General features: G+C 40.1%; 1 protein-coding gene across 2 annotated transcripts in view; it reads left to right on the forward strand.

Moving 5' to 3' along the window:
* The window catches only part of LOC119776201, a 101,038-nt gene that overhangs the window by 65,181 nt on the left and 10,340 nt on the right, over positions 1–25,517 (forward strand). Inside the window, exon 8 of one of the 2 annotated variants that reach the window (XM_038274488.1) lies at positions 18,999–19,301. The exons of the other annotated variant lie outside the window; for it this stretch is intronic. Coding sequence (XP_038130416.1) covers positions 18,999–19,301 — 303 coding nt within the window. The remainder of the gene's footprint in view (positions 1–18,998; positions 19,302–25,517) is intronic. 2 annotated transcript variants of the gene reach the window in all.

Raw genomic sequence — 25,517 nt, forward strand, 5'->3', positions numbered from 1 at the left:
CCCCCAGTATTGATGTAAAAAACACATTTGGCACAGTTTGGTGACATTTTTGGATAAATGTGCCAAAATGGCCTCTCCGCCTAAGAAATTTCTCACTAATACCATTCTAAAATAAATATGATTCATCTGATTGAGTCCAAATTTGGTATATTTTTACACAACATTTAGATTTAAAAGTCTGTACTACTTTTTTGTGCTATAAATAATATTTTGGTAGTGTTTTGCAATGTTTATTTCAAAGAAAATTTTGCCGAGGTTCAAAAAATGCAAAATATTTTGTCCCTAATATTTCAGGCAGGGTCAAAGCTACAATGGTGCTGACACCAGAAAACCATTCTATGACATCTTACCTTTACAGACATACCAAAAGTTTCTTCTTAAATCTAATAGCTGTGAGGCTATAAGTGATTTACTTTTGTGTGTTTTTGTCAGGCGGAAATTTATTTATTCCCCCCGAGGGTGTAAGAGGTTAAGTAAACTTAGAACAACTTCTCAGTGACAACATCAGTTTATTTTTTAGAGAAGCAAGTATTTACAATAAACTATTAAAAACATTTTTAACTACATTAGATTTTAAAATTAACTACTACTATTTACGGAAGATATACAATAATTATTACTTGAGAACATATATATATATACACAATTGTCACTGAGCAGGAGTCCCTGGTGGTGCTGCTGGACTGGATGGGATGCCACACAGATGACCTTGGAGTCTTCTGACTGCGAGTGGGACATCATCTGGGGGGTCACGGGCTCCCAGGCAGATGTTGTGCAGGACAGCACATGCCATTATGACCTGTAGAAAAAAGGAGACAAAAATTGTTATTTTTATTCAGTCATCTATCTTTTTTCATTATCTTTGCTACATGAATTATTAGAAATTTTATTTTACCTAATCTAGATCCACTATTTAACTTTTTTTTTCTTTCGTTTTTAGATTTAGAATTTTTTTTTCTGTTTTCTGTTTTTGTTATATAATTGCAAATAAAATCAGGCAGTAAGGGGATAATTTAGACAAATAATGATTTATTTCTCAATCTAACACCGTTTGGGTTCTCAACACAACATTAGTAATGGTGAAAGTAGTGATTTAAGTCAGTTATTTACAGGGTTTGTACACATTTAACTATGCAATTCAAATTACTAAAGTTACAAACAAGCTTATACCAAGTCATACAAATGAATCTAAAATTTGATAAACATATTCGTCAATCTGCTGACAAACGTTTGTTTAATAGCTGGTATATTCTGATCATTAGCAGGCCCCTGTGGGGGAAAATAATAACATGTAAATGTTACCTCTCCACTGCGCTCTCCCAGCCTGAGAAAAATCCGTCGACGGTTTTGCTGCCGCCGAAGCCGTCAAAGCCGACTCTCCTCCTCCAATAATAAGTAAATAAAAAATAAAATAAAATAAAAATTTCCATATCCCAGCCATCGGAGCCTTCGGAGCATCCTCCTGGGTCCTCCTAAGGCTGGGTAGGCTGGGTCCTTCGAAGAACGCAGCCTGCAAATTGAGACGCAGCTATTGTGGACCACTGAATAGCACAATCAATTAGCTAGCAAGGCTAACACCTGTCCGCCAAAACGCTACGCAAATCTCTGACGTTTTTGATTTATGGCAAGATATCACTGATGTCATTTTGACTAGTCAGAATGTCAATTTAAGATATCTTTAATGGAAAAGCTGAATAATTCAAGATATCTTTAATTCATTTAGAGATATCTTAAAAGGAATTTCAAATAGTCGAAATTACAATTCAAGATATCTTTAAATTAGTTTTGTCTAGTCATTATTTGCTTTTAAGATATCTATAATTGAGTTTTCACTAGTCAAAACTGCATATCTCCTATCCTAAAATACATTTAAGATATCTTGAAATATGGTGGCATTTGAGATATCTTTAATTAGAATTATGACTAGTCAAAACTAAAATCGAGATATCTTCAATTTCCTTTATGACTAGTCGTAATTTAATTGTAGATATCTGAAATGTGTATTTCAGATAGTCAGTAATTAATTCTAGATATCTTAAATTGACGTCTCCATACAAGTTAATGGTAAATCTGACGTCATTTCGACTAGTCAGAATGTAATTAGAGATATCCCGAATAGGAATTTTGACTAGTCAAAATATATTTAGAGATATCTTAAATTACTAAAACGTCTAGTCATAAAACAATTTGAGATATCTTGAATGTAAAGGTGGAGCAGCCGAATTTATGTTAAAACGGCTTGCCATAGTATTTCAGATAGTCAGTAATACATTCTAGATATCTTAAATTGATGTTTCCATACAAGTTAATGGTAAATCTGACGTCATTTTGACTAGTCAGAATGTAATTAGAGATATCCCGAATAGGAATTTTGACTAGTCAAAATATATTTAGAGATATCTTAAATCGCAAAAACGTCTAGTCATAAAACAATTTGAGATATCTTAAATGTAAAGGTGGAGCAGCTGAATTTATGTTAAAATAGCTTGCCATAAGATATGCAGTTTTGACTAGTGAAAACTCAATTCTAGATATCTTAAAAGCAACTAATGACTAGACAAAACAAATTTAAAGATATCTTAAATTGTAATTTGGACTATTCAAAATTCCTTTTTAAGATATCTCTAAATGAAAGATATCTGGAATTATTCAGCTTTTCCATTAAAGATAACTTAAATTAACATTCTGACTAGTCAAAATGTGTAATGATCTTTTTAATTGGCTTCCAGAAGGATCATTCCTAAAAAAAATTCCTTACTGTCAGTTTAATCAACAGGAGGAAAAGTTAAATCAGCTCCATTTACTGTGATTTTCAGTTGGCTTTTGTCGAGAGATATTTTTAAAAGTATTAGAATATGTTCGTCATTTTAGATTTCCGATTATCATAACAATATTATGATTATTATAATTATTATGTCATCATTTCTGGTAAAAAAAAAAAAAAAAAAGTATGATCCTGCATTAACTTGGTTTCAGTTATTTTTTTTTACAATTTTTTGTTGGAATTCAATTTTCTTTACACAAAAAAGTAATTCTTCTTTTGTAAAACACACCTTTGATTAGATGAAGATCCCGTAAATCGGACTAAAATGACTGAGCAGGTGTGTTGTTGTTCTGTTTTCTGTTTTAGTTTTGCTCCCCAATAGCTTAATACCTTGAAGATTAATCTGCGGTCATATTTTGTTTTAGCAGCTGGACTGAACATAGTTCCATTGTTACCTATTTCTACACCTACTTAAAGTCAGAATAATAAAGAAAACCTGATGGAAAGTGAGGCGTTTAATCAAGTAGAAACATGTATTGTAGAGGTCTCCTTTCAGATTTTTTGGGGGAAAAAGTCAAATAAGGAAGCTGGTTCTTGTTCTACAATGACAAAATATGTGGAAGTGAAAAGAGTGTGAATACAAAAGTAAAACAAAAACATAACGGTCATATTTGGCTGTGTTTGCACCCTGATAAAATTATGTTAAATTGATGTTTAGGAAAGTGGTGTTTAACTCAGAGTTACTGTAGTGGATTGCACAAGGGTTCCACATTAGAAACACATTTAGATTAGGATTGTTGTAATATTGAATTGTCAGAGCAGCAGTCTCCAATCCTGATCATGGACATAATAGGAAGGACATGTCCCCTGCTTTTTTCAAATGTTCGTTTTGGTCCCCTGCAATTTTTACCATCCAAAAGCAATATTACAATACAGTAGGCATTGGTCAAGCACTAGGACCAAGCGGAAAACCACTGCAGGGGGATGTTGTACTTGCTGACTGTTTGGTTTTTTATTTCTTTCTTTTTTCTGGCTTAATGAGAGCAGTGGGCTTTAGGCTGCCCTGCAAGGCTTTAAACCATCCATATTTATTTTAGAATATGTTCATAGTGGAGAATCCTGCTTCACAGCAGCAGATTGAGCCAAACATACTCAAAATGTGCAGGGTCATCTTATAGCACACCATTTCACTTTTCTTTCACCAGTGGACCACAGTTCTCATAACAGTCCACACTTTCTTTTACTTTTTGTCATCGTCTTCTCCCTCTTTCCCATCGCCCGGCTTTCCACAGGTTTGCCTGCTGTGTCTAAAAGTAACAGCAGCAGCCCTGACTAACACAGCTCATTGACTAATTTGTGTCATGTGGAGGGCTTTAACATATAAACAGGAGAAGTGGTGCAAGGGAAATTAGACACTGCAGTCGAACAACATGCAGTAATTTATAAATGTTTTAAATGAGGTGGGTCCGGATCCAGACCGCGGTCCGCTAATCCGTAAATTCTGATCTAGATGGATTGTTGCAACCAAAATTGTCCCATTGTTCATGTTATGCATCCATATATTTTGTCAGGAGAGGAATAGAAGAGATGCAAGAGAAAGTGGAGGAAACAAACACAGAGGAACTACTAGAAAACATGCTGAACTTATATATAATAGTATTATTAAAAAATACTCCCCCCACTTCTGAAATCAAAACTTTGTCCATGTTTTAGATTTATTTGGTGCCAAACTGTTGACTTGAATGAATGATAAAGGGGTATTGGGGCATTTGATGGCAAATACAGGTGGAGATCATTGAATTAGAGTGATGGACAAGAGACTGATTCACAATATGGAGGGCAGGAGCGGGGTGGAAACCACTGTTAGGTGAATAGGATGTTAAGTTATGTTAAGTAAACAGAGAAGAGAGGGAGTTTGTTAAACTTTCAAATCTAACTGGATCAACTGGGAGTACCAGATCTACTCTGGATGAACTAGAAAAAAAACAAAGAGACTACGGTAAAGCGGAACTCTAGGTCACATGACTAACTCCACTGAAGCATGAGAACTAAACGTAAAACATGGTTGTTGGGCAACAACACAGATACAACAGTTGATCCATCAGACATATTTTTGGTGTATACAAAAACAAATTTGGTTCAGTACAGTTTAGAGATGTCCCGATCCAGGTTTTTGCACTTCTGATCCGATACCGATATTGTTTTTGGACTTCCGATCCGATACCGATACTGGCCGATACCAACCTATCCGAGCATGTATTTAAGTTAAAGTATTTAGCCTTAGTTGTAAGACTCATGTTGAAAAGGGTTTTAGTACTCTTGATAACATCCAGCCAGCTGAATTAGGTGAGATTGAATAAAGCACAATGATTGGTAACAACAAACTTACCTTTTTATTAAGAGATAAACACAAACTGGACAAAATTATGAATAGCAATCTGAAATTGCACAGTGAACAGTAAAACCGTAAACAGTTAAAGGTGCAAGTATTACTGTAAGTTTTAATAAAAATGCAAAGCAGACAAGAGTGGAAAATAGTCTATTAACTTAGAATCAGGACTCTACTCTTGAAAAAAGACACTGTTAAAAAAAAATCAGTGCAAATAATAGTGAACTATTACACAAAAATGCCTTATACTCCCCAATCTCCTCCACACCTAGTCTCCATCTACACATCGCGCAGGATAAAATAATCCCACACGGCTGACATTTTCCCGCTATCTTCCAATTCACCTGTTTTAATGGTTAGGCCGGGAGACAGACCCAAAAAGACCTGTGGGTGTGTTGAAGGTGTTCTGGAAAATGCGGACCGGATTCGGGGAACACTGGCGCAAAATAGTGGAATGGATCGTTTCAATCGGCGAAACTGGAAAATACGGACCGTTTTTTTTTTTTTTACTGGATCGGCAGTCTGGATCGGCATTTTTACATGCTTTGCCGATACGCATTTTTTTGCCAATATCGGCATCCGATCCGATACGTGGATCGGATCGGGACAAGCCTAGTACAGTTCTCAAGACATTTTGATTTTTTAATGTCCAGCCATGATAAAGGTAAGCAGCAGTGATAATGTAAACATACAACTGTATATTAGTTAAATTTCCAACATTTAGGTTTTTTTTTTATTTTATTTTTTTGGAAATGCAATTTTATACAAATTGAGCAGTCTAATGGCAGTGGGGAAGAAACTGTTGTGGAATCTGCTGGACCTGCATCGGATGCTTCGAAGTCTTTCTCCAGAGGGCAGCAGGGAGAACAGTCCATGGTGGGGTGAGGGGTCATTGATGATGTTACAGGCTTAGGACACGCAGCTCTGGGATGAAATATCTTTAATAGAGGGAAGAGGAGCCCCGATGATCCTCTCTGCTGTTCTCACTACTCTTCTCATGTTCTTCCAGTCTGAGGTGCTTCAGCCTCCACACCACACAGTGAGACAGCTGGTCAGAACGCTCTCTATGGTGCTTCTATAAAAGGTGGTGAGGATGAGGGGGGGCAGGTGGGCTTTCCTCATCCCCCGCACTAAGTACATGCGCTTTTGTGTGAATGAATGAAGAGGAATTTATTTCTGATCCTTGGCAAACAACAATAAATGAATCAACCAAATACACACAAATGAGACTAGGAAGACTTGGAACAGTGCAATGTTAACAGTTGCTTTCAAGCCACATATGACAATAGTTAAACCCATTGGTTAGAAATTAAAATGGCAGGACAGAGCACAGCAACCAAAATGAAGGATAACCTTCATGCAGCTACTCTGTTTTGCATATCTATCCTGGTATTATAGCTGAGAAAATATTGTCTAGAGCAGTTTTTTCTTCTATCAATTTTCATGCCTGTGTTGGAGAATTAATTCTTCAAGCAGAGAAAGAGCCAAGACCTGCTGGCAGATTATTTGCATGTTCGTTGAGCCAGCCCCCTCCTTCTATGCAAATAAACTCAGGTGTTTCTGTGAAGGACTTGTCTATCTTTGTTAGTAATAATTAAAGCTAGACCAAGAGGTTAAGAGGTTGGGATGTTTGGAATTTGACTGATGGGTGTCACAGCTCCTCTGTTAGCCATCCCGTCATGCACAGATCGGATGCCAGACAGTTGGGTTTATTTTTAAGTTTTACTGTAATGAATGGTAGAGAAAAACAAATACTCTGGTTAGCCTCCCCTCTGGTTCACCAACAGCTGTAATGCAATAAAAAGTCCAGTAGTCCCTTGGATACCCAACTCCAACACTACAAAGAAGATAGCCAGACCGGAGCAGTCACAGCAGCTGGGGGCCGAACAGATTCTGTTGAATTGTCAGCCGTTCCCCAGTATTTATAGGCCAACCAGTAAGGGGTGCCAAAAACCACTCATCACAAATAACTATAAAACATATTTTAGTAGAATATAATCTACATCTTCTAAAACCTGTTACATTAAGTTCTGATGATTTAAAGTTTGTGTTCCTGTGGGTGGTGTGAGTGTTGTTGCAGTTTGAAACACAGCTGTTGGTTTTTCATGTCAAAGTTAAAAACCCACACGGGAAACTTGAGCTCTAAAGATAGACACTGTGGAAAAAACAGGTGTTGTATGGTGTGACATTTTAACACAATTTTTAAAATTGTAGTATATGGGTCACCAGCCTTTTTAAAGCTTAAAACTACTTTATGGGTACTGAATCATAGGAAGAGCTGCCAACACTGACCCATGAACTAGGGGAGTCAGCGTTCACCTCATGGGCAATAAACCTATTTTTAGTGCTTCTTTTCATTTCTAATTTTCTTTTAGATATTGTCATTTTGAACGTTCTATAAATGCAAGTGTTGCCTGCATCTTAGTTGTGTTGACAATAACTAAATGAGAACGTTCAGATAGTTGGGTCAGACATTTCGACAGACTGTCATGTACCAGACACCAGAACCTCCGTACAATACTACATGTATATAGTCATTAAGTTATGTTTTTTAAATAACTGTTGCAATAAATATATATTTAATTTTTTTTTTCTTTTCATAAACACTACCTTTGCCCTTATTGTGGGAAATATGTGTGCTTGACTTGAGGTGGAAATTTCATAAGGAGGATATGAGATCATTTTAAGGTACGTCATTTTTCATTAAAAGACAGTGTAACAATACATTCACACTGCGATTTGAGAAGCAAAAAAAGCACCTGCTGCTTCATTTTTTATGCTTGTACACATTAAGGTCAGGCGCGTCAAGGAAAGTGTGTACAGATGATTCTAACCCTCAAATTCCACATCCTCCATCACTGCTCCATCCCACTCACGTACATCATGTTTTCTGTCAAAACTAGTCTATCGCCGCCATATTAATCAGTGAGATCTGTTCCACATGTTGCACACTTAATAATAAATCAGTGTGGTGTTGCGCAGGTTCTTTTATTTTGACAATTGCTGTGGAAACATGAGAGCGACAGTGAGCGCCTTCACTGACCAGCCGTTGCTACGCTTAACTGCCGTTGGCTCGCTCACAAATAAATATTTACGACATAAGTCAAAGAACAAATATTTACAATACAAGTCAAATAATTAACTACACACTTCCACATATATACCTCGCTAGTCCGCCCTAGCCCACCTTCTCCACAAGAGACATAAACAGCAGCGCTAATTGACATTTACCTGTGGAAACATGAGAGCGACAGTGAGCGCCTTCACTGACCAGCCGTTGCTACGCTTAACTGCCGTTGGCTCGCTGAGTCAGGAGTGCTGCTCACCGTGCTCCATGTGCCCCCTGGTGGCGAAGCGTTGTCACTGCAGTCCAGTGCATCTCAGTAAGATAAGTGGAGCTTAAGAGCACAGCCAGGATAAGAAAAATGGAAGCCAATAAACAACAGAAAAGGGAGGGGGTGTAATTACATCTGATGTCCATTCTCTCACACTCTCCCCTCAAAAATGAATGTCGTCCCGACATTTGGGTACCCTAGCTTTACAGCAAATAAATCAGTAAACATGTTGTTTTGATGCTTTACAATCATGCAGAGTTCTTCTAAGAAGGAGTCAGAATGAATGTTCAAAGAGATGCTATGCTGTGTTCAGTCCGAAAATATGACATGTATCTCCTATTAATGTCACATTGTTGCAGTCGACGTCATTGTGCACGATGACAATCCACCACTTGATCCGCCAGTAGCGTAAATATCTGCAATCTCTTCTGAGAGTAAGGTACTTTAACTTACAAGTAAACTCTACCTTCAAAACATGCTAAAACAGATACCATGGGTACTCATATCATTCTAACTAAAACATATCAAAAGTAGTTAACCATGCAAATTATTATAACTTATTCACATCACATAAAAGGCTGTCCCAGATTATGGTAATTAAATCTTGACATAGGTTTTCTTGTTCGAAAAGGATACCTTCTCACCCTGCGGGGTGATGTGTCAGTCTCTTCTGGGTCACTGTCAGCTGACTGGTGAGACTCATCTCCACTGTTCATGTTCTCTGGATGAAAGTCTTCTCCTAGTCCTTCCATGTCCTCACCAAGAGTTGGTTGCTGCACTGGTCCACCACCATCAGCTATGCAGTCCCTTTGCATGTCCTCGTTGTGTGGGTGGAACTCTGGTGCCTCCGCTCTCAGCTGACTCTCGATGAGTTGATCTGACTCCATGTTGTGATGCTGTAGAGGTGCATGAATGATGGCTTCCCAGTCTTCTTCATCATCTGAGCTATCTGCATGTCTCTGCTCCTCTTTTTCTTTTTTTGGTCTTTTAGGTTGAGTGGTTACTTTTGGTTCTGTTGTTGAAAGGAAATCGCATGGAAGCAGCAGATTCCTGTGGATGGTCCTGATTCGCCCTTTTCCACTTTCTGGGTGAATTTCATACACAGGGCTGTCCTGATATTTTCTTTCTTTAACAATGTACACTTTATCTTCCCAGAATGCTCTTAATTTTCCTGGTCCTCCCTTCTCATTCAGATTCCTAACAAGCACTCGGCAACCTGGATACAACTCCCCTCCATGCACTTTCTTATCAAAGTGAGCCTTCCCTCTCATCGCCTGCTTACTGGCTGTTCTGGATGCCAACTGATAGGCTTCACTCATCCTTGTCCTCCATTTTTCTACATAGTCCTGGTGAGAAGAGCTTTGGTTCTTTTCGCTGAGACCAAACATAAGATCGATCGGGAGCCGGGGCTGACGACCAAATAAGAGGAAGTAGGGAGCATAGCCAGTAGCTTCACTGCGTGTGCAATTGTATGCATGGACCACTTTTGATAAAGAAGATTTCCAATCTCTTTTTTCAATTTCTGGCAGACTCCTCAGCATAGCAAGTAGTGTCCTGTTGAACCTTTCAACTTGACCGTTACCCTGCGGATGGTATGGCGTTGTTCTTGACCCCTTGACCCCACTATACTTCTCTAGTGATGCGAATAATTTGTTTTCAAACTCCTTTCCCTGGTCATGATGCAGCTTTGTGGGAAAACCAAACTTCAAAACAAAATCCCCAAATATTTTCTCTGCAGCTGTTTTGGCTGCTTTGTTTTTGCAGGGATAAGCCTGGGCAAACCGTGTGAAATGGTCCATCACTACAAGGATGTACTCATACCCACCACAGCATTTCTCCAGATGTAAGAAATCAATGGAGACTAACTCAAATGGGTATGTAGTGATGATATTGGTAAGAGGGGCTCGAGTTGATTTATTTGGCCGCTTTCGTTTCAAACAACTGCATACGCGAGTGACATAGTGTTCGACATCACCTTGCATGTTAGGCCAATAGAAGCGATCTCTGATGAGATGCAACACCCTCTCCACTCCAAGATGACCCATCTCCTCATGAAGCTCCTTAAAAACAAGTGTATGATATTTCTGTGGTAGAAGGATTTGTGAACGACTCGCTGTTTTGCGGTAGAGTAATCCATCTTCATCCATGTATAATCTGTGTTTTTGTCTCATTAGAGCAGAAACCCTCCTGTTGCCCTTGTACCAGCCACGTTTTGGCTTTTCCTGTGCACTAACACATCTCAATACTTCGCTAATCACTGGATCATCTTGTTGAGCTTGTCTAAGAGCTGCTCTGCTGATGTCCTTTACTGATGTGTTATCTGCATCACATTCTTCTGTGACCAGACTGTTGATGGTTGCTGGGCATAGCCATGGCTCAGACTCCTGAAACTGAACAGCGACTGCTTGAATAACACTGTTCATCACCTCTGGGTGTACTATCTGCGTGCAGGTTTGCATGTACTCCTCCATACTGAGTGACATTCGGGAGAGGCCATCTGCATCTCCATTTACTTTGCCTGGGCGATACTTTATTGAAAACTGGAAATCAGCCAGTTCAGCAACCCATCGATGAGTGGTTGCATTCAATTTAGCTGTAGAAAGCACATATGTTAGAGGGTTATTGTCAGTGTAAACTGTAAATGGTGGTGCATAATAGAGATAATCTCTAAACCTCTCACATATGGCCCACTTCAGAGCCAGGAACTCCAGCTTCCCTGAATGAAGGTGATAGTTTTTTTCTGGGGGTGTTAGTGTTCTGGATCCATATGCTATGACTGCTAGAGTTCCCTGCTGTCTCTGGTAAAGTACAGCACCAAGCCCTTCTTGTGAAGCATCACAATGTAGAATGAACGGCTGTTCAAAGTCTGGATAACCCAATACTGGTGGTTTCACCAGAAAATCTAATAACTGGCAAAGCACCTCTTGATGTTTTGTTGACCATATAATTCGCTGTGATGATGGCAACTGTCCACTGTTCTGATTTTGTTTCCCTACACCTCGCTTTTTGTGTTTTCCTTTTCCCTTTTTCTCTGGGCTCGAGGAGAGGAGATCATAAAGAGGCTTAGCTATGCAGGAGAAGTTTGGGATGTAACTGCGATAGTATGAGACAAATCCCAATAATTGTCTCAGTTCTCCCACTGTTGAGGGTTTTTTTCCTCTCAAAGCCTGTACAGGAGCAATATCTGCAGGGTCCATTGTGTATCCATCTCTTGTGACCAGTTTTCCAAGAAATCTCACTTGGTTCTTAAAGATGTCACATTTCCTCGGTGTCAGCTTGACTCCTGTTTCCTGATAACGCTGCAATACACTTCTAAGATGATTCAAGTGGTCTTCAAATGTTTTAGAGTGCACCAAATTATCATCCAGGTAAGGCAAACACACCTCATCACGTAGCCCAGCCAGGCACTCTTCCATGGACCTCTGAAACTCTGCTGGTGCTGATGATAATCCAAATGGTATTCTCACCCATTCATACAGACCCCATGGCGTGATAAATGCAGTGAGCGGCCGACTTGATTCTTCCAGGAAGCCCTGATGATAGGCTTTTCCCTGGTCAAGGACAGAAAACCACGAACTTCCAATCAGACTGTTTAGCATGTCCTGTATGCGGGGAATGGGATGACGGTGTGGTAGAGACTTCTTATTCAACTCTCTATAGTCACAGCACAGTCTGAGACTACCATCCCTTTTACGCACACAGACTATCGGGCTAGAGTAGTTTGACTTAGACTTTGTTATCCACCCCCTGTTTAACAAATCTTCAAGATATTCTTTCACCTCGTTGTGCAGTGGTTTTGGAACAGATATATATGTTCTAGTCACTGGTGTGGGATCTTGTAACCGGATTTTGAGCTGCATTGAGGGGATGGTTCCAACATCATAATCATCACGAGAGAAGGCTGCACACTCCTCTCGAAGTAGTTGTTTAACCAACTGCTGTTGTGCTGGGGAAAGGTGGCTGATGGGAACTGGTGGGTCCCAACGATCTTCACTTTCAGCCCTGCTTTGATTCTCTTTTTCGTCCCCTTTGCTCTCTGATCCTATTGAAGTTCCCTTTTCACAAATGAAATTTGGTGTCTCCATTTCATTTACTTCTGTTGGTGCCACATACATTGCTTTTACTGCTTGGATTTGACCTACTTTACTTTTGGAGGGTAAAACAATATCATGAGCAGTATCATTGTTCACTGGGATTCTGAAGCAGGACCAGGAACTCTGTTGTAAGCACACTATTCCTTCTTTAACCCTTAGTCCTTCTGGTAGCTGTGACTGGGACAGAGGTTCAAACAGGACTCCTTGCTGACCTGCGAGCGGACCAGCTCGTGTACTGCACTTCACCATCTTCATCTGGCCAGCTGGGATGATGAGGTTTTCTCCTGATGCTTTAACAGTACTAATGCCCTGTTCCCCATTCATATTTCTCATGACTTTTAGAAATACCTCTGCCTTCTTACTTTCAATAGAAAATGCTGTACTGACAGCTTCTGTAATGATGGGGGGAGGATCTACACCCATTTTTAATAGATATTCAATTACATTGTAACCAATGATTGGTTCTTCTCCCACCGCATCCTCTTCAGCAACTAGAACTGGCACCCAGAGCTCTAGCTGTGTTTGACTCACTGATGGTAATTTAAATTTTACCTCAACCCAGCCAATAAAAGGGATCGGTGTCTTATTCACTGCTCTTCCATCCAATATTCCAGGTCCAATAATTTCAGTGAGGCTTCTGATAGTAACATCGGGGAGATTCTGCTTTCTCCATTTTTCACTAATGAGGCAGACCTGTGATCCAGTATCCCATAGAGCTCTGGTTTCCACTCCATCCAGCAGGCAGCTAATGGTACACTTCTTTCCAATCAAGTTGAGCAGTTTGTCTCTTTGTGAAGGAGAGGAGGTTGACACTAACACTCTCATTCCACTCAGATGATGCGTGTCTCACTGCTTCCATACACTTAGGTTCTGAATGGTGTGTGATGTCAGTGGTAAGCTTGTGTCCATTTTCTGTTTGGACACTTTCCCTTTTGTCACCTCCTGTTGCTGGTACAGATGTCACACTGCTCTCAGACATATCTGCTTCTCCGGGCTTATCTGATGTGTTTTTAACAAATCTACACCCACGTGATAGATGCCCACTTTGTCCACATTTGAAACAATGGTCACAAAACTCTCCTCCATTGTTGTCCTGACAGTGTTTGCAGCCACAACCCGACTTGGTCTTGACTTGGACAAAGGTAAATGAGAGTCATTAACCAGTCTCCTAATGTCTTGCATCTCACTTTTAAGTTGTTTGATGGCGTCTAAGAGCTCAATTTCTGTGTGAGAGGCAAATGATTGCACTTTTCCAGTTTTATTCTTTATCCCGGTGGAAGATGGCTGTTCTTGTTCCCGAATTGCTCCAATCGTTGTTTTGGGGGCTGACTGTGCTTCTGCTCTAACCTCCCTCACTTTCAGATCTTTATTGTTCCTCCTGAACTTCTGTTGCCTTTCCCATTCAATGCTGGCTGCTTCATTAGTCTTTGCTATCAGTACATCATCTGTAACTGTCAGATCATCCAGGAAGTTCTTGAGCTGATGTTTAACATTATCATTAATAAGTCCTGTTCCTACTGCTCTCAGAAACTTCTTTTGAATCAGTTCTGGGCCATAATCCCCTTCTGAACCAGGTTCTCTGGATGCAGCGAGCAATCTTTCTTTTAACTCTATTGCTCTAAACAAGAAATTTTGTGGAGACTCATTACTATCCTGCGTAATGTTAATTAGACGATGATACAGATCAGTGGAGCTGTCTTCCTTGTAATGTCCCTTCAATATTGTACGCAGCTGTGCAATAGTAAGGTCTGTTTTTATCTCTAGCATATCACGGAGGGGTAAACCTGGGCTAATAGCTCTGACCACAGCCTCTATGATCTCCGCTTCACTGTGATTTCTTTTTAGGCCCATTTCAATCTGATGGATCAGGTTTGAATAGGACAGTTTGTCTCTCTGACCTCTTTCTCCAATTTGGCCATTAATTTTAAACTCTCTTCTTATTGTAACTTCTGGTGGACGTGTTTCAAAGGGGTTGGCAGGTGGTGTTGGAAGTGGTGATGTTTCCTGTTTTTTTACTTTGTTTTCCAATTTTGCCATTTCTCTCTCTAATTTCTTTGTTGCAGCCTGGAAACTTAGCTGTAATTCTGCATACTGTTCTCGCAAACCTATAAGAGCAGCATTATCCTGATTCACAGTATCATCAACCATCTGAGACATCTCATATTCGCTCACTTCTTTAGCTTTTGATATTAATCTGCTGAGGAATTTACGAGCTACATCCTCTTCCTCACTCTCCATAGCTGTATCTACAGCTGCATCTATTAGTCTGATCAGCTTGTGCTTTGTGGTCTGATTTTCTGTTGAGACTTTTCCATATGAACACACCTCTTGTAGCTGGTCCACTTTCAACCGCACCAGGGCCTCACTCAACTGGTCTTGCAGTTGCTCCAACTCCATCGCTGGTGTGTCACAATCTCCTCTCTCTTCCCTGAAACACCGCTGATCCCCGTACGGGCCACCAATTTTTGTTGCACACTTAATAATAAATCAGTGTGGTGTTGCGCAGGTTCTTTTATTTTGACAATTGCTGTGGAAACATGAGAGCGACAGTGAGCGCCTTCACTGACCAGCCGTTGCTACGCTTAACTGCCGTTGGCTCGCTCACAAATAAATATTTACGACATAAGTCAAAGAACAAATATTTACAATACAAGTCAAATAATTAACTACACACTTCCACATATATACCTCGCTAGTCCGCCCTAGCCCACCTTCTCCACAAGAGACATAAACAGCAGCGCTAATTGACATTTACCTGTGGAAACATGAGAGCGACAGTGAGCGCCTTCACTGACCAGCCGTTGCTACGCTTAACTGCCGTTGGCTCGCTGAGTCAGGAGTGCTGCTCACCGTGCTCCATGTGCCCCCTGGTGGCGAAGCGTTGTCACTGCAGTCCAGTGCATCTCAGTAAGATAAGTGGAGCTTAAGAGCACAGCCAGGATAAGAAAAATGGAAGCCAATAAACAACAGAAAAGGGAGGGGGTGTAATTACATCTGATGTCCATTCTCTCACACACATCCACCGCTACTCCTCGGAACGTCACCGTCCATGTACGTCTTCTCCTTCCTTTACCGTCTAAATAGGGAGTCAAGCTATTTTTTGCTCCGGTCTGTTGTAAGCCGACCAGGTCAAGATCAGCAATTGCAATAGCACCAAACAGGAAAAACAACGTTGAGAAGAAAGTAAAATATGTTAACGACAGATCGGTAACTCCAAATTAGAACATAATTCTTACATATTCCCAAAAGCTAAGACTTTTTAATTCAATTTTTGGATGAAAAGCATAGCAGGAAGTATTTAATGCTGAAAGGCTTAAAGGAATAGTACACCCAAAACATGATTAGCCTTTATTTTCTACTCACCCCCATGCTGAACAACACTCTGGAGTACTTTTTTGATATCTCAAATGCATCTGGAGATCTGGGAGGCTTCTTGCTGTCTGCTGACATTCAAATAATGGAGGTCTATGGCGCCCGAGGCAGAAAGGTCCATAAAAGTCCACAAAAAAGGTTTCAATATTCCTCCATACTGCTCATCCAATGTATTCCAAGTGTCCTCAGTGGGTAGCATCCAGAATTTACTCGAAACGAAGTCATTTAGAATGTTTTTAGAGCATAAACAGTAGTGTATAGGATTTCCTGAAAGCGCGCACATGCGCGTTCACAACGCTATGGAAGCCGGCAGACCAAACCAGATGAAATTGCGCATTCAGCGTCTGCTCTGCCAATAATGCAAGCGTAGAAGAAGAAATGTGCTGTTTACCTGTGCAAAGAAAGAAACAACGAAAGAAAAATGTCTGAGGACTTCAGTGTTGAGGAAGAGCATGAGTTCTTTGCCGAGCTGAATGCGCACTTTCGTCTGGTTTGGTCTGCCGGCTTCCGTAGCATCGTGAACGCGCATGTGCGCGCTTTCAGGAAATCCTATACACTACTGTTTATGCTCTAAAAACATTCTAAATGACTTCGTTTCGAGTAAATTCTGGATGCTACCCACTCAGGACATTTGGAATACATTGGACGAGCAGTATGGAGGAATATTGACACGTTTTTTGTGGACTTTTATGGACCTTTCTGTCTCGGGCGCCATAGACCTCCATTATTTGAATGTCAGCAGACAGCAAGAAGCCTCCCAGATCTCCAGATGCATTTGAGATATCAAAAAAGTACTCCAGAGTGTTTTTCAGCATGGGGGTGAGTAGAAAATGAAGGCTAATCATGTTTTGGGTGTACTATTCCTTTAAAGATTTTATTAAATCCAGCCACAGCAACTTCCAAGAGCGCATCTTAAAACTTCAAATGAAACTTCTTATCACAGGCATGGATGAAGTGATGCAGAATTTGGAAGTACAGAACAAATCAGTTGTGCATGATCCTAATTATCCATTTAACAAACACCCACAAGGAAAAGAAAATATAGGGGCAGAAACGTGTGTGACTGATGCTGATGGTGAGTTTTAAGTTTGTCATATCACATTAAGCATTCATTACAGTATGTTTTGCTCCAATGAGTTAAATAATAATATTGATTATGCTCTCCTCGAGCTTTAAGAAACTCAGAGCGGAGCGAGATGGAAGGAACCACGGAAGCTGTAGGCATTGCTTTTATAATTGAACTCTATTGATCTTATATCTGAGAAATTTACCTCTGCATTTAACCCATCCTCTTGGGGAGCAGTGGTCTGCCATCATGGGGTGCCCGGGGTGGTCCCCTGCCTGGGGAGCAGTGTGGGGTTAACGGTCTTGCTCAGGGACCCAGAGTGGGAGTGGGGCAAGAACTCAGAACCTCAGGATTCCAAGCTCTATGCCCTAACCACTAATCACTAGGCGGCCAATGTGCAGGTGGTCTGGAGCAGAGCGGAACAGAGCAGGGCGATTTTGGAGGATGTAGGATTACAGGATAATGCCTCTGCTGCTCCTGTGTTAAATGGCAGATAGTGGCTTTCAAATACTATTTCGCTTTCTGAGGCGCGCAGACCTCCACATGGCGACAGTACGCCGTCACTGGGAATCTCCAGCAACAGGGGACCTCATGGGAGTTTCCGCTACTGTTTATGGAGGCTGGAAGTAGATTTTAGCGTCTTTCAGGTGCATGTATGTGGTGCAAACTGCAAGTGGCAGGTTTTGGCCTTTTAAGTTAAGGTGTCATAAACCTCTGATTAAGAAGTAGGTACATGAAATAAACAAAGTGAGAACACACTTGAGTCTGGGTGGGAGCTTATTTGAGTACTGCTGTTTTTATGTTCTTTTATTTGTAACCATTTTGACTAAGAAATTGCCTTTTAATAACATCTGAGTGGTTTAACTTGTTGGTAAGCCCTTCCCATTATCCGTTTGGTAGTTAACAAGCAGGTTAAGTAAGTTTATGCAGCAATTCTAACTGGTGCAATATGTATTCTATGAGTATTTATTAGGTAAACTAATACCATCTTATTTCTTTTGTGATTTAGACCACATCACCCTCTACAAATTCCCTATCTTCTACTTGTTTGTACCACAACTCAAAAAGCTCAATACCTATTAAAAGGAATTCTCATCTTCAGTTTCTACCCTGATCAACACCCAGTGGCAAGTGTAATGCACCCATCAGCCCTGCATTATTCTGTTGAAGCTTATCTGCACACTTGCTGCACCTGAAAATCCTCAGGATCCTGTTAATGTTGTATGTAACTTTATTGCAGTTTAATTCGTATTCATAATTTGTTATAATTCTTAATTTGTTGGCAACATTCAATGAAATCTAAACATGGATTTTGTATAAAGTTGATGGACACTCCAGATTTTAAAGCCTTATTAGGAGGAGAGGAGATAATTACCTTTGAAATAAAGAAAAGAAAATGGCAGTGAACCACATGGTATTTTATAAGTGTAAACGATGCCAAACTTGGCTATTTCTCAACCTTTATAAAATTCCTGTTATGGAACACAGAGAGGAAATGAAAGCACTTTAATAACATGGAACACTATAAATAAAATTACCCTGATCTATTTTCTTTGCTTTCTGCAGGTGTTGCAGCTGTGGTCCAAACTCAGCTGACTGTAACAGCAGCAGAGGGGGAAGATGCTCCTCTCAGCTGTCAGCTCCTGGAAACTAAAGATGTCAAGCAGGTCACCTGGCAGAAGGTCTTTGGGAGGAAAGAGAGGAATATCTGCTCCTACAGCGAGTATTTTGGTCAAACAGTGAATCCTGACTTTAAAGATAAAGTCCAGTTTACTGAAGCTGGACTGAAGAAGTCCTCCATAGTTATCAGGAAGGTTACAGAGCAGGATGAAGGATGTTATCTCTGCTTGTTCAACATCTACCCTGATGGAGCTCTGATAGGGAGAACCTGCCTGAATATTTATGGTAAAAAACAGACTGTATTCCAGGATTTACTTCTATAACTAGATGTTGATCATGATGTTTGTTCTCCTCTCAGAGCTGCATGAACCCATCCTTGATGTCAGCAGATCAAAGTCTCCTGCAGAGTCAGTTGTGTCCTGTTCAGCCACAGGTCGACCTGCTCCCACTGTAACACTGACTGTTCTACAGCAGAACCTCAGCTTCTCCCACTACAACAGCAGCAGTGTGACCCACAGCAACGGTACAGTCACCGTCACCACCACAGCTCTGCTGTCAGCTTCCAGCAGCACACAGGTTGGATGTTCAGTGTCAGTGCTCTCTGCTGCTCCCAGAGAGAAGCTGATCACCGTTCCTGGAGATAAAGGAACATCTGATGATGGTGAGGAACTCTTAGAGATACAGAGATTTGTAGAGAGTTTTTATACGCTCCCATCTTTTCCACATTTTGTGAAGGTACAGCCAAACACTTTAATGCATTTTAATGGGTTTTAGACAATCAGATAATATTCAGAATGGAAGACCAGATTTAAACTAATTAAAATTTATGTTTTTGGCTTTTATTGCTAGAAAATTGTTAAAAACGTAAAAGTTGAGTTGGTTGAACTATACTTTTAGGCTCTGTGTATGAACTGAAGACCTGTTTGTGATTCTCTTTTTATTATTCATCAGGTTTGGAAAAAACGTCTGAATCATCTCTCAGAGATTCCAGTGAGTTCATGTTCACATTCTGATGTTGTTCCTTTTTTCTCGCCACTTTGTTCTTTTGCTGAGAGACATTTCACCTTTTTTCTCCAGGATGGCCTTTAATTCTTCCATCCATTCTCTTCATTGGTGTTTGCCTGCTTATAGGTTTTCAGCAAAGGTATGTCTGTGAAACGTAAAATCACATTAACATTTGTTTGCTGATTGTTTTATATAATTGTTCTTCTATTATTCACAGGAAGATGCTACTTTCAGTATAAGTAAGTATTTTATTTTTATTCGTCCCTTATACAGATAGATGTATTGCCTTTTTTTTTTTTTTACAATCGCTGCTGCTTTGGTATATACTGTATATTTCCTGAACAATATAAATCATACTTTTTTGGCTCCTTTTAAAGCCCATTGGTTCATTCTTTTTTTCATTTTCCTTTAAGGCATGAAAGCTCAGCAGTGTTGGAAAGAATCTCAGGATTCGAACATCTGACAAATCAGCAAGTTAGAGTCATGACCATGAAAACAGAAAAAACTTCAGTTTAACCGTTGTTTGCCAATTGTCAACATATGGTCAAACTGATGTGGCAGCTAATCCTAAACTACGTCGGATCAAAGGTGGAAACAGAACCCTTTTTGTCGACATCCTATTAGACAATCTTCATTCGCCTGATGAGTATTTGCAAGTACGTGCCGGATTGTTTAAATATTTTTTTAATTTGAGAAAACTGGTGCTTTTTTGATGGTTTAACACATTTTAATTTCACTCTGATTTTTCTAAATTTTTTTATTAAAAAAAGTTTTACAGCCATCAACTTTGAAAAAAAAAAAAAAACATAATATCACGGTATTGATAAGAACAAATATGCTACTCACCGGGTCGTCAGCGCTGTTCAATGACGTTCCAAAAAAAGTTTCGTGAAGAAAAACCGTTCCTGTCTTGTTTTATTTAGCATTTTGTAAATCCCAGAACTATTTTTTCCGATACATCACAACCGCTTATAAACTTCCGCTTCCCGTTCGAATCTGAAGCGTTGCACACTCCAGACCATTAGTTGGCGACGGTATCCTCTATCGTCAAACTCAAAGTCCAGTATGTCCTCCTCAAGAATCCACCTTTCGTATTCCATTTTCAAAGTTTTTTAAAGTGTTTAACAGAGACGTTAGCACCTCGACGTCGGAGTACACAGAGTGAAGCAGAAACACTTGGGCCTTGCGAAAAGACTACAACTAAGCGTAAACAGGCCCCATTACCGTTTCCGGTGGCGGAGGGATATTGACTATTCCAACAGAACTCAATGGGATTTACAAAATGCTAAATAAAACACTACAGGAACGGTTTTTCTTCACGAAACTTTTTTTGGAACGTCATTGAACAGCGCTGACGACCCGGTGAGTAGCATATTTTAAAAAAAGAACATTTAAGGTTGTTTTAAGGACATTATCGGACATGCACTATGGAAGCCATTCTGAAGCAGCCAGGGGGGATTCTGCATGAGCCAAATAGCAGAGACAGGACCAATTGTCAAAATTTTGGTGTTGATCATTCGATTTCATCCTGGACACTACAGAAAAGGGGCTAAAAGTGTTAAAAACCAGAATTTTCCTTTAATGTATCTATTATCATTAAAGGTCAGCAATGTTTTCATTCAGTAAATAGGCTTATTGAAGATATTAAAAAAATCTCAGTATTCCAAAAACATATAGATCAGGGGTCAAAGTCAAAGTGTTCAAGGAGCCATATTGGACCAAAAGAACAAATCTGTCTGGAGGTGCAAAAAGTTTTATATAAGCCTTGTATGGCAACACGAGCTCTAAGTGCATTAGCCCACTAAAAAAAAGGATTAAGTGGGCTTAAATATACAATAAATATTCATGATTAACTGTCACATAATGTGGCTACTCTGCTCTATGATATTCGGTGCTTTAAGTTTAAATTCTATTACAATATTAATGTATTAGGTTTGGTCACATCGATGGAATTATAGAAACACTATAAAGAAATCCGATTTTTGGTGGCATTTTAATTTTAATGATTGGGGAAAAAAATTTATATCTTTTTACCTCTCATAAAGGTACTGTCAGTAATAAATGGAGACAATGCACTATAAAAAATTAAGTATGCCTTATAATTATGTAATTAAGGTTTTCTTTAAACAATTCAAGAATATTTTCAGATTAAAGTGAAAAGAATATATCAAAATGTATAGAAACAGTTGAAAATTGTGATTAGACTTCTGGGATTAGGGAAGTTTCGATGTGGAGGGAAATGCACATTTATTATGGCTGGTGACTTGTTTTATTGTTTTATGTTGTTTCAATATGACAGAAATGCAACTTTACTTTATTCCATTTAATGAGGAAATTCAATTGAGCACTTAAATTCTGTTGAAAGGTGTTTTTTACATTCTTTTTTATATATATTTATTGGTTTTGTATAAAGATTTTTTTACTACCGTATTTTCACGACTATAAGGCGCACATAAACGTCTTTTTTTTCCCCTCAAAATGTGCGGCGCGCCCTTTGGTGCGGTGCGCCCTATGTGTGTTGTTACTGCGGACATTGTTGAGACCACCATGAGAACGTAAAAGGGGGAAGTGTGGGCGTGGATTGTGTATAAAAGAACAGGTATGTGCTTTATGCAGAACATTGTTGTCATAACAACCCTGAAAATGGCAGAGACACGCCTATGAGTGCAATTTTTCCATCCGGACCAGGACTACAGTAGCTCAGCAACATCCGGCGGATTATAATGAAAAGCTGGTGATCTTCCAATCCTACTGCAGCAAACACATCGGCGACAAACTCATCCAGCCAAGCCACATCACCAACATGGACGAGGTGCCGCTCACTTTCGACATCCCGGTGAATCACACGGTGGAGAAGAAGGGGACCAGCACTGAAGCGATACACACAACGGGGTATGAAAAGGCGTCGTTTACTGTTGTGCTTGGCTGCCACGCAAATGGACAGAAACTGCCGCCCATGGTGATTTTTAAGTGAAAGACTTTGCCTAAAGAGACTTTTCCAGCTGGAGTCGTTATTAAGGCAAATGATAAGGGTTGGATGGATGAGGAGATGATGAAAGTGTGGCTGAGGGAAGTGTTTGTAAGGAGACCAGGTGTTTTTTTTCCACGCATCACCATCGCTGTTAATCTTTGACTCCATGCGTGCCCATCTCACAGCCGATGTGAAAAAAAAGTGAAAGAAATGAACGCTGTGCTCGCTGTTATCCCGGGAGGTCTGACAAAGGAACTTCAACCGCTCGACATCGGTTTGAACCGGCCGTTCAAAGTAAGGCTGCGAGCGGCGTGGGAGCGATGGATGACCGACGGAGACCACAGTTTCACTAAAAGTGGAAGGCAGCGCCGGGCAAGTTACGCCACCGTATGCGGATGGATTGTTGATGCTTGGACTAACGTGTCTGCTGGCTCTGTTGTTCAAGCTTTCGCAAAAGCCGGCATCATTTCCAAGGAGCCGCCCGGCACGGAAAAGACACTGACAGCGAAGAAAAAGGGGAAATTGGCATGTCTGATTTAGCGCAGCTGTTTAATTCAGCAACAGAAGATGATAACTTTGATGGTTTTGATTAATACTTTGTAATAAATACATGAATAAAGCACAAACATACTCAGTTTTGCTCCCGCTCTATATTTAAATACGCAGTAGAGGTATTTAAACGTAGTAGAGGATATGTACCGGTATATAAAACCCGTGCCCTATAATCCGGTTATGTGTGTGTTAAATACAGTAATGGCACACATAACTGAGACTGCGCCTTTTAGTACGGTGCGCCTTATGGTCGTAAAAATACGGTATACTTTGGTCATCCACTTGAGGTTATTGCTTATTTCTGACTTTATTTTTGAATATTTGAATTAAACTTGTAAATATCAATTTTTTTTTTCATCAGGTGAAGAACAATTTGTGGTTCGGTTTTTGTTTTTTTCTGCTTTTGATACAGGTGTATGTTTGAAATAAATACACTACTTGCTGTTTTCACTGCAAACCATGGTGTTTGTTTTTTTTTCTTAACCTTCCTCTACAGCAGTGGTTCTCAAACTTTTTCTGTCATTCCCCACTTTGGACAAGGGGGAATTTTCAAGCCCCACCTGTCCCCATCGCCCCAACACAATGGTAATGAAATATGCAACAATCTTAAAATGTTCCAATTTTATTGAACAAGTAGTATCTAAATACAAACTATCTACATCAAAAGCCAGCAAGCTCAAAAATAAAGAAAATAAAAATGCAGCTGTGTCAAAATTTGTATCAAGCTCAAAGATAGAAAAAATTAAAGTTCCACTCTGCAATCTGTTAACAAAAGAAAAGAAGTGAAATCCATCTGGCAAGACAGGTCTATTTATCCCTGCATTAGTGGCTGCAATGAGCCTGTTTTGCATTGCACAGTTTCTCAAAACGGGGTTGCAGGCTTGATACTGCCACTCTCAAGTCATGCTCAATGTTCAGCTGAGATCTGTATTTTGTTTTCAGTGAAGCAACAGTTGAAAAGCCCATCTCACAGAGATATGATGTGGCAAAGGGAAGAAGAATGCACACAGCTCTCTGCCCGATGAGTGGATACTCCCTCTCCACTCCAAACCAGAATTCACTATGAGTCTGAGCATTAAACCTGAGCCTCAGGGTGGAGTCAGACGTCATTTCAATAAACTGGTCCTATTTATTTAAGATAAAATATTTCAAATTCAGTTAATTATGATCAACCTGCGCCGCCAATCCCGGCGCATGTGCGCTTTATTTGCAGTCTGGACGCTGTGGTGTGTCTGACTGCAGCTCTGAGAGGGAATCCTGCGATAGCGGGGGAGAATGGGGTTGGGAGGGAGGAGGCGCCCCACGGCAGCACCTGCCGCTGGAGGACAAGAAAAGGAACGATACGTGCTTTCACGTAAGAGTCTCCAAAAGTCGCTAGATTTGTCGCTAGTCGCTTTTTTGAAAAAGAGTCGCTGGAGGGGTCTGAAATATAGCGACAAAGTTGGCAACACTGGGGTGCGAAAGTTTATTCCGTTACAAATAATATGCCGACGTCACGTCAATCATTATTTTGGCACTTCAGTTCCAGGTGAAATTTTTCTCATATCTAATGTTCTTTTAATTAGACTGCATGTAGGCTAGTAATGATTACTTTGTGGGTTTGATTGGTCTAAAAAGCGGCAACATACAGCTATAAGGACAGTTTGCTCTCACAAGTTCTACATTTATAGTCACACAACACACACACACCGGAACTTGGCGCGCCCCACCTGTCATGTCTCAATTCCCCACCAGTGGGTCGCGCCACACACTTTGAGAACCGCGGCTCTACAGTATGTAGTCTAGCAGCTTTATATTGTTAAAGCTTGGCAGACTGCGACGGTTAGAAAAACATAAGATAAAATAAAGTGGTCAATTTAAATATATGATTACAGGGCAGCCATTAAGGAGGCAAAAAATACAAAAGTGATTTTTATTGGGTTACAACTTTCTCTAGAATTTATTCTTGTTTACAAATGCAGCCAGGGTGTGGTGGGTTTGCAGCATGCAGAAGCACTCACAGAGACCGAGTAAGGTTTAACTGTTTATTGGAGGATAACTGTATAGAGATAGGAAAAAACAGTTCTTCTGCTTGGGGAGGTTCATGCATAGATATCCATAATAAAGGCTAGATGTCTCGTCCGCGCTGCTGGCCAATGGGGGTCAACGTCCGCACGTGGCGGCCATCTTGCCACAGGCAGCTCGCTCATTCGTAACATTGTGTTTTAAAGGCGCATGCACTTAAATAACCATAACTTCCTCAAATGTCTAACGATTCTCAAACTGTTTGGTTTGGTAAACAAAAGTCAGACATGTAGTTATGACACTGCACACTTATTAATAATTATAACCATGGAATTTCATATGAAA

The sequence above is a fragment of the Cyprinodon tularosa genome, unplaced genomic scaffold (genome assembly GCF_016077235.1).
Source record: "Cyprinodon tularosa strain WSP-4 unplaced genomic scaffold, ASM1607723v1 ctg919, whole genome shotgun sequence".
Classification (NCBI taxonomy): Eukaryota; Metazoa; Chordata; class Actinopteri; order Cyprinodontiformes; family Cyprinodontidae; genus Cyprinodon; species Cyprinodon tularosa.